Source organism: Salminus brasiliensis, chromosome 15 (genome assembly GCF_030463535.1).
Source record: "Salminus brasiliensis chromosome 15, fSalBra1.hap2, whole genome shotgun sequence".
In the NCBI taxonomy this organism is placed as follows: domain Eukaryota; kingdom Metazoa; phylum Chordata; class Actinopteri; order Characiformes; family Bryconidae; genus Salminus; species Salminus brasiliensis.
The window spans coordinates 1,650,980-1,661,011 of NC_132892.1; the positions used below are offsets into that span (position 1 = coordinate 1,650,980).

The following is a 10,032-nucleotide window of genomic DNA, read 5'->3' on the forward strand; positions in this document are numbered from 1 at the left end:
ACCTCAGAAGACATGTGCAGGTTCCCTGGTGAGCTTGTATAGAGAATGTGTTGTGAACCCTGGGTTCTACCACCACCAGAAATATTGAAATATTCCCCTTAAATGCATTTGGTCTCTTAGCAGAAACTGGAGCTGCACTGGTTGCTGAAAGAACCGTTCATCTTTGAGACTTTGAGACCTTCAGAAGCACTGAAACATCTGGACTCCCTGACCCATAGAAGAGTTCGGCTGATTTTATTGTTGTAAACATTGTAAAGAACCTCAGAGCACATCTGAATCCTTCAGTTGTCTTCCATTTGTCCTGCTGCAGCTTGGTAGTCTCTCAAGCAGCTTAATCAGGGGCCGCCTGGAATGGTCCTCCAACAGGCCTGAAGAAACACCCACAAGGCTATTCTATCTCACACACACGCACTGAGGAGTCAGAAGCAACATAAAACCCAGCATAGAGGGGTTCAGTGAATGTGGTGCTGAGTGTGTGTAAGTGTGTGAGTGTGTGTGTATCAGAGGAGACCCTGTAGAAGGACACAGTGCCGGCCGGACAGTCCACATACACTCCTACCCTCCTGCAGCCGGAGGGAGGAAGAGGGAGATCAGTTCTGCTATAATTATGATGGACGGAGTAACTGTAATCCGAGCAGCTCAAAGTCCAGGACTTCTCGTTCAGCCCAAAAACACAGTCTGAGCTGATTCCTTTCCTGCTGATGCTTTTATAAGTCAGAGCTACAGCAGCTCTCCTCCCGCTCCACTCAGCCTCCCAGTAACAGCGTCCAGTCAGACTCTCTCTACTCATCACCTGCTCGCACCCATCAAACCTCTCTGGATGATCAGGATACGACTGCAGCTCCTCTCCACTCACCACCTTCCTGTTTCCCTCACTCAGAGAGAGAAGTGTGTGTGCTGTGTTTGGGTCCAGTGTGAGATCACAAGCCCCTAAACACAAGAAGAGACATTGGAGGAGAATCAGCAGTTGAATCTATACACAACCCCCCCACTGCAAATTAAGGTTAGGTTCTAGAGTGGCCGTCACAGTCGCATTACTTAGAACCTCATAGAAAATCTCTGGTGGGATTTGAAGATTGAAGGTTGCAGCAGCAGCAAACGCAAGAGTATTAGTGAACTGGAGGACACTGCTCATGAGGAATGGGCTGAGGTTCCTCAGGAACGCTGGTATCTGGCTGTGCATCACGTTTGCAGCAGGTCAGAACAGGAGAAGAGTTTTAGTAATTCTGAGACTGCAGTCGTCATTAAAAGTGGTATTTTGGGCTGAATTTGGACTGATTGGTTTGATTGGTTTCTTGAAAGCAGCTCTTAATAAACTGTAGTTGTGTTTATGTGTGTGTGTGTTAACTTACATTTCTTTAATCCTGGTTTGATTCGGATCTTCCCACCTTGTTCCACACTAAACACACACATTGAGATGTTCACAAACAGGAATCCACCACTTCTTCACTTTGTTGATTTATTTGCCTCTAATTCTCACATCCACTCATAAACACACTATGGGTGGTCTGAATGATGCTTCGGTAATTGCCTTGCGTGGATCAGAAGGCATTTCTAATCACGTGACAGATGCAAACCTGCCACAAACACACATATATACACACACAGACACATCCAAACGCAGTTGACCATACCATAGCGTGTAGAGTGAGCAGAGTGGATCCTTCAGTCTAGCTGAGAGCAGCTTCTCTCCTGACTCTCCTGGGTGGTTGTAGGTCAGATCCAGTTCTTTCAGGTGAGAGGGGTTTGACCTCAGAGCTGCAGCCAGAGAGGAACAGCCTTCCTCTGTGACCATACAGCCAGACAATCTGCAGAGAGAGATTGATTATAAATAGGGAAGAAAAATTGCCTGGCAATACTTGATAGTTTAGAGAAATATCTCCTGGAAGCTTTACTTTGCATAACTGACTGCTACACAGCAAATCCTTCTATAGAAATGACATCAATGACATACTTATGAATTCACAAATTGTGGCTATATAATCTATATCTATATAATTGCAAAAGCATTGCAATTTTTCATGTAATTCTGTGATTCTGACCTGAGTGTCTCCAGGTTACAGTGTGAACTCTTCAGTCCAGCAGAGAGCAGCTCCACTCCTGAGTCCTGCAGGTCATTGTTACTGAGGTCCAGCTCTTTCAGGGAGGAGTTTTCTGATTGTAGAACTGACAGCAGAGTCGCACAGGACTGTTCACTGAGTTTACACTCAGCAAGTCTGCAAAAGAAGAGTATATATATGACATTTCTTAACAATAAACCCAAACAATGTTAATTATATGAGTAAAATAATACAAAGCAATAAATTCATAAACAAATGTTTTTTGGAATAGGATTTTTAACTTGTTCAGGAAACAATGGAGCATTAAGGTTTAGTCGTCTATTTATAGAAAAAGAAATGATGGCATTAATTGGTTTAGAGCTGCTTCCATAACTTACAATGTTAAAATGCATTTTTTAGTTTCATGTGGCCTGCAAATGAGTGTCTTATGGCTATCCTTATGTGGCTTGGAGATAGTTTGCAAGGATTATGCAAATGGTAATTCATTCAGTGCAATAACACCTTTGGGGGCAATGGGCAGGTGATTAAATGAGATGGGCGGGGCTGTAGTGATCATCGATTTGACAACAGCATTGCTAAGACATTGAGAGCTATACATTACTGCACGGGTGTGTGCAGAGACAGCTCACTGTGTTGTTGAGACTATTGGTCTGAGGAAATCGTATTTCCTTAAAGACAATGTATCTGTATAGACAGCTCTGGGAATAAATGAAGAGACCATTTTATTATTTTCTTAAATTTGAATCGCTATGTGTCTGGCAGCCGTTTTATTCCAGGCATTTCATCAAACTGAGCTGAGCTGGCTGAATTTGCAGACTATGACTGGCATAAAGTCCCAACACTAATGTGAAAGACTAGTGGAGAGCCGGCCGAGACATGAGAGCTGTAATTGGCCGTCAAAGTTATTTCAGCATAGTGATTTCTGAATGCTCTCAAAGTTTAGATATTAGTACTGTGTTTAAATCTGAATAGTAACTTCTTTACATTATAATTATTATAATCATTTCTTTGCATTATTCGAGCAGCTGCTTTGAGCAGTTGTCATTTCAGCAAATAAATAAATGCTCTAAATAGTAAATATTTTTATTTGGAATTCAAGAGAAATGTTGTCCATGTTTTATTAAATACAACACAAGTGTTAATTTCCCCAAACGTATGTTGGCGTGTAAAAGTTTGGGCATAATTGTCATAATTTCTGTTATTGTGAATAGTCAAGTTATTTTAAGTGAGTAAAATAACTCCAAACGACATCAATGTAGACATTGGGTTAAAGAAAAATCACTACTTTCAATATTATAAGAAAAATTAGTATAATTCCTTTGTTTTGTACCAGGGAAACACAGGAAAAAATACCAGACAAAAGTTTGGGCACCCCTAGGGATCTATGATAACAGTTACCAGACTATGTAAAAGACTAAGGCTTAGTCACAAATCCTTAGGAAAGGTCTGATGATTCAAATTTCACTCCTCAAACCTCATCCCAACAATCAGCAGCCATGGGCTTCTCTAAGCAGCTGCCAAGTACCCTGAACATTAACATAACAGATTCCCAGCAGGGGAAATCAGGTAGCCAGAAGTGGCAGTTAATGAAAATTTTTTGCAATCCTGACCTGAGAATCTGCAGGTTACAGTGTAAACTCTTCAGTCCAGCAGAGAGCAGCTCCACTCCTGAGTCCTGCAGGTCATTGTTACTGAGGTCCAGCTCTTTCAGGGAGGAGTTTTCTGATTGCAGAACTGACTGCAAAGTCGCACAGGACTGTTCACTGAGTTTACACTCAGCAAGTCTGCAATAGAAGAATATATACAACACACTTTACAACACACCTAACAGAATAAGTCTACCTCTATTATACTGTATGCGTTGCGGCAAACGTTTAGAGTGCAGAAACTACGATATTTAATGACTGTTAAAATAATTCAGACCTGAGTGTCTCCAGTTTACAGTGTGAACTCTTCAGTCCAGCAGAGAGCAGCTCCACTCCTGAGTCCTGCAGGTCATTGTTACTGAGGTCCAGCTCTTTCAGGGAGGAGTTTTCTGATTGTAGAACTGACTGTAGAGCGTTACAGGACTGTTTACTGAGTTTACACACAGCAACTCTGCAAAAGAAGAGTATATACAACACACCGTACAACTATGAAATATGAAATCTTATTTTTACTTGTTTTTTTGTAAATTTACATTTCTGACAGGTCACCAAATGATTATATATATATATATATATATATATATATACACACAAATCTGCCATATTACTTATCATATTATATCATTCATTATTATTTTTGTAATTCTGACCTGAGAATCTGCAGGTTACAGTGTAAACTCTTCAGTCCAGCAGAGAGGAGCCCCACTGAATTTTGCAGGTCATTGTTACTGAGGTCCAGCTCTAACAGGGAGGAGTTTTCTGATTGTAAAGCGGCATTCAAAGTTTCAATGGACTGGACAGTAAGATTACAGCCAGCTAATCTACAGAAAGGAAAGATATAAAAGTGAGTAACTTCCTACACTATGCCTAAAAAAAAACAAAAACATTATTCACAACATTATTGTAAAGATCAGTTACACCCCAAGGTAAAAAACACTGTAATGAGGGAATTTAATAAATCCAAATTGACAAATTTGTTATCTTAGACCACTTTCCCATAGCAGGTCACATCGCATTTACTACCCAATTCCATTTTTTGTCATTTATGTTGTCTTTATGTGACTGTTTATTGAATCCGGCACACTCATTCAACCAACACAGCTTTTATGGTCCAGGGGGTTGGGGTGATTTTTAGTGTCCTTTACATAGGATGCAGGCAGTTGTGATCTTTTGTTTACTAGCAAAAGATAACCTTCAGCTAGGGCCAACTTAAAAAAATACTTAAGAGCAATAAATTAATGTATTATTACTTTATTTTAGCGCTGCTCCCATAACTTACAATGTTAAACTGCTTTTAGTTATTTATTTATGTATGTTTTGGAAAACTAAGGGTTAACAAATCTTTTTTAATATATATTTAATATTTTTATTATTATTAAGAAGCATATTTTTTTAGTCACATCGCTTGAATTGAAATGCTTCAGATGACACATATGAAAATGAAAACTAATCATTATTTGTCTTTGATAGTTTGCAAGGGTTTATGAGTTTGCAATTAAATACAGCAGGTAGAAATAAAAATAATAAAAACAGATTGGGTAAGGTTATTAAAACGTCTGACAAAATCAATGAATGAGAAGTCTTTTCTTTTCCTTTTGTTGTGGTCTTACTTAGACCTCCTAGACTTGTTTGACATGGTTGTACGGTCTATAGGTCATCACAGTATAATATTATCTCAACGGTCTTTATGTCTATACACTCACTGAGCCTTCCTGCAGTTTGTGACAGCTGGGATGAGTCTTCTGTAACCTTCCTCAGAGGTACTGTATTTCTTCAGGGCAAACTCTTTCCATGGATTCTCAGCCTGGAGACGCATGTACGTTATGACTGAGCACTGTCTAGGGGAGAGCTCCTTTTTGGAGTATTTCTCTGGAATCAGAGAAGGTTTTTTTATTTAAATTCCATGATATTGCATTTTTACAGTGGATAAACTGTGTGTTTAAATCTTTACCTTTTAAAATGTAGGCTGTTAAGGCAATTGATATAACAGTGAAAACAGAAACACAGATGATGGCAATCTTCCAAGCATGAAACCCTTTTCCTGAAATACAAACCAGATAAATATTTACAGCAAACCAAACAAACACAAACCACAGAATGTAAATTGTGAAATATTAGGAATGCCACTATGATTAAGAAGTGCAAGGAAACTTCAGAAAATATAAAAATGGTAAAATAATATAGTAAAATTATTAGGAATGATAGTTGAAACTGATGGCTTCCCCCAATTCCTGTCTCACATGCTAAAAATGATAATTAATACTTTTCTATGAATTAATTTAATGTTCCCTCTTACCTTTAACTTCAACATAAAGAGTTACATCATCGTACCAGGACATGGACTCAACGTAACACCTGTAGGCTCCTTCATCAGAAGGCTGGAGAGCTGAGAGTTTCAGTGAGGTGTTTCCACTCTTCAGCTCTTCTTTAAACAGAGCAGTTCTTCCTCTGTAAGACTTTATCTGATCATTATTCATGTCTTTATAATTTTCATACAGATGAACCAGTGTGTCTGTCCGATGCAGCCTCGACCACTCCACCACCACATCCTCAGCACTGATGTTGGGTTGGAGAGAACAGGGCAGAACCAGATCATTCCCAGCTTCAGCAACAAGAGGAGCAGCTGGACCCACTACTTTCAAAAGTGCTACAATGAGAAACAGCCAGTGAAGATAAAGTCAGCTCTGTAAGCCCTTTATCCAGTCTACCCCCTTTACTCTTGCAGTGCAGTCACAACCAGACTAGACTATTCAGATATAGGAATGGCTGCCGTCATGCTACATGTGAACCAGCATAATGGTTCACAGCCTAACAGGACTTAAAACTACTGCTTTACTCAGGAACTATTAATCATCTCACTAATTAAAAATTCCATAACTGTTTTCATAAATAAGAATTTCTGTAACTTCTATAACTGTAAGTGCCTAAAGCAATCTTGGCTTTTCCCGGCCAGAGAACGTAAAATCTAACCCTAACCTTGGGTCAACCCTAAAATCTAACCCTAACCTTGAGTCAACCCTAAAATCTAACCCTAACCTTGGGTCAACCTTAAAATCTAACCCTCACCCTAACCTTGAATCAACCCTTTAATCTAACCCTAATCCTAACCTGGAATCAACCCTAAAATCTTACCCTAACCCTAACCTTGAATCAACCCTTTAATCTAACCCTAACCCTAACCTTGAATCAACCCTAAAATCTAACCCTAATCCTAACCTGGAATCAACCCTAAAATCTTACCCTAACCCTAACCTTGAATCAACCCTAAAATCTAACCCTAATCCTAACCTTGAATCAACCCTAAAATCTAACCCTAACCTCGAATCAACCCTAAAATCTAACCCTAACCTTGAGTCAACCCTAAAATTTAACCCTAACCCTGAGTCACCCCTAAAATCTAACCCTAACCCTAACCCTGAGTCAACCCTAAAATCTAACCCTAACCTTGAGTCAACCCTAAAATTTAACCCTAACCCTGAGTCACCCCTAAAATCTAACCCTAACCCTGAGTCAACCCTAAAATCTAACCCTAACCTTGAGTCAACCCTAAAATTTAACCCTAACCCTGAGTCAACCCTAAAATCTAACCCTAACCCTAACCCTGAGTCAACCCTAAAATCTAACCCTAACCTTGAGTCAACCCTAAAATTTAACCCTAACCCTGAGTCAACCCTAAAATCTAACCCTAACCCTAACCCTGAATCAACCCTAAAATCAAACCCCAACCCTAACCTTGGGTCAACCCTAAATGCTAAATTAGTAAGGTTAAGCTTAGGGTCAGGATTTAGGGTTGATTCAAGGTTAAAGTTAAATGTCAAGTGAGCATCTACGAGGCATCTGTAATGGACCATCCAAGTAAAGTGATACCGATTAATTTTAATAATAGTACACCAACAGTAAATGCTCTCACCTTTGACTTTAACATGAACAGTTACATCACGATACAATGAGCCATACTCAACGTAACACCTGTAGGCTCCTTCATCAGAAGGCTGGAGAGCTGAGAGTTTCAGTGAGGTGTTTCCACTCTTCAGCTCTTCTTTAAACAGAGCAGTTCTTCCTCTGTAAGACTTTATCTGATCATTATTCCTGTCTTCATGAGCTTCATATAGATGCACTAGTGTTTCAACTTCAGTCCGATCAAACCTGGACCACTCCACCATCATATCCTCAGCACTTATGTTGGGTTGTAGAGAACAGGACAGAACCAGATCTTCTCCAGTTTCACCAACAAGAGGAGAAGCTGGACCCACTACATTAAATTGCTCTGGAACAAAAACAACCATCATGTATAATTAAACATTATAGTCATATAAAATGTTTATTGTACAACTTAATTCTATAACTATTTACATTTTAATAAAAATAATTATATAATTACTTATATAGAGTCACACACACCTGTGGTCTCTTTAAAACCAGAGATCAGCAGTGTCACCCAGAGAAACTTCATCCTGAAAGACAATTTAAAGGGATTTCCATGTCTTTATAGATTTCATTTGTCACTGTTTTAGGACAAAAGTATTGAGACACCTGCCCATTTGTTGTTTCTTCTGAAATCAAGGGGAGTTTATCCTGCTTTTGTCTTTTTGTCTCTACTGTCCAGGGAAGAAGGCTTTTTACTAGATCTTGGAGAAGCATTGTTGTGAGGTTCTGATTGGATTGAGTGACAAGAGCGTTAGTGAGGTCAGAATGTTGATCGCCTCCCCAACTCATCCCATCCGGCACCACAATCAGTCCAGAGAACACAGTTCCACTATGGATGGCTGTAAGTGAGTGCCAGGTAACAGATTTAGAATTATGATAATATAAAATGATGATTGTTATTATTGGTAGTACTGGATGTAATATTTATTCTGTAAAAGCATCAGTCATCAGCCTGCTTCCATACATAACATCAGTAATGTTCCTGGAAGTATCAGTATCAGATGTTTGTCCTGCACTTACAGAGACAACACTTTCTCTTTTTGTAGTTGTTAAACCTTAACTTACATGCGAGCAAAGGTCAAATAAGAAAGATAAAGAAATAACCCCTCCCCTCAATGCAAGGTTCTGCATAAAGGAAGGAGCAAAATTACCACATGAATTGATCAGAAAACTGATATAGTTAGAAACTGATCAATAAATATCAAAAAGTGTAGAAACTGTAAATTTAAGAGATATTGTTTTTAGTGGTTGACTCTTATCTTTTACTCTTTGCTCGAGTCTCGTATTGAGTTCCACCATCAGCAATTTAGTGTCTTCTTTTAATTTAATTCACCAATACAATCTAAATGAGGGGTGGGCAATGGGGGCGGAGTCCAGCACAGTTTGCTGATTTCCCTGCTCTACCTGGCAATGAACAGGTGAGTTGGAACAGGTGTGCTTGAGCAGGAAAAGCACAAATCTGTGCAGGAATCCGGTCCACCAGGACCAGAGTTACCCCCCAAATGATCTAAACATACAAACAAAGCAAACAGAAATTGATTTTAAAGCTCAATAATCTTCTAAACGATACAGTTTGAACATTTAATGAACTTACGGTGCGAAATCCAGAGCGCTGATAGCTGCTCTCCTCACGCCATCTGTAACATCTACTGGCAACAGTTTACAGATACTACAGATAGGTCAGTTTTATTTCAATAACCTGATCATTTGATCAACGTCGCCCTCTGGTGTTAACATAGGTGGCATATACACACACATATATTTGTGGGCATTCACAAACGGTGCATCAAAGGATGAGAGCAGCATACCAACATGGTGGAGCTACAGGCAGGGATTGGCCAGTAAACATATATGGAAATCTGATATATGGCCATATAGACCCCAATCAGCCATAATATTATATACTGTAGTCCATCTGTTTCTCTGCTTACTCTGTTAGACTCCTTTTAGTATTTGGGTGGTGGGTCTTTTCTCAGCCCTCACGCAGCAGCACACACCTGATTGGTCTGTCAAAACAAGAGTGTATCAACCTGACGTCCAGCTAAACTGACCGTAAATCAGATGTTCTGTCTTATTCTATAACCATCTGCCTAGAACTAGAACACATAATAATAATGCATAATAAAGACACGTTTAGCATTTCATTACTTTAATGGAACAATTTACATATTACAGAATGACACATATGTTATTATAACAGAGCAAATGATTCTGGCTTTTATAAAATAATTATTATTTATTATATAATTAGCTCCACCCAAGCAATCACTGCAACGCTATCCTGTAAATAAAATTAGTCACATAAGAAAAGCAACTGTGTTGATGGAGAAACCCACATTGCTCAACTATGCGTTCTATGCGAAAGGAAGCAGATGTTCTCACAAGTTCTACTAGACACT

General features: G+C 39.2%; 1 protein-coding gene across 1 annotated transcript; it reads right to left on the minus strand.

The window, feature by feature from the left end:
- Positions 1-249: 249 nt before the first annotated feature.
- LOC140535728 (uncharacterized) lies at positions 250-8,159 on the minus strand. The gene is made up of 11 exons (XM_072657190.1): positions 8,108-8,159; positions 6,003-6,353; positions 5,658-5,747; positions 5,410-5,575; positions 4,357-4,527; positions 3,984-4,157; positions 3,671-3,844; positions 2,043-2,216; positions 1,635-1,808; positions 1,353-1,399; positions 250-930 (listed from the first exon to the last, which is right to left on the minus strand). The coding sequence occupies exons 1-11, from the start codon at positions 8,157-8,159 to the stop codon at positions 389-391; spliced, it is 2,115 nt and encodes a 704-aa protein (XP_072513291.1). The 3' UTR covers positions 250-388.
- Positions 8,160-10,032: the final 1,873 nt, after the last annotated feature.

What these genes read in the sequence shown, in the direction of transcription:
- LOC140535728 (XM_072657190.1), bottom strand. Translation starts at nt 8,159, where the DNA reads ATGAAGTTTCTCTGGGTGACACTGCTGATCTCTGGTTTTAAAGAGACC. An exon ending in TGTAAACTGGAGACACTCAG is followed by an intron (nt 3,845 to 3,983) that starts GTCTGAATTATT and finishes CTTCTATTGCAG; the next exon opens with ACTTGCTGAGTGTAAACTCA. An exon ending in TGTAACCTGGAGACACTCAG is followed by an intron (nt 1,809 to 2,042) that starts GTCAGAATCACA and finishes CTCTCTCTGCAG; the next exon opens with ATTGTCTGGCTGTATGGTCA.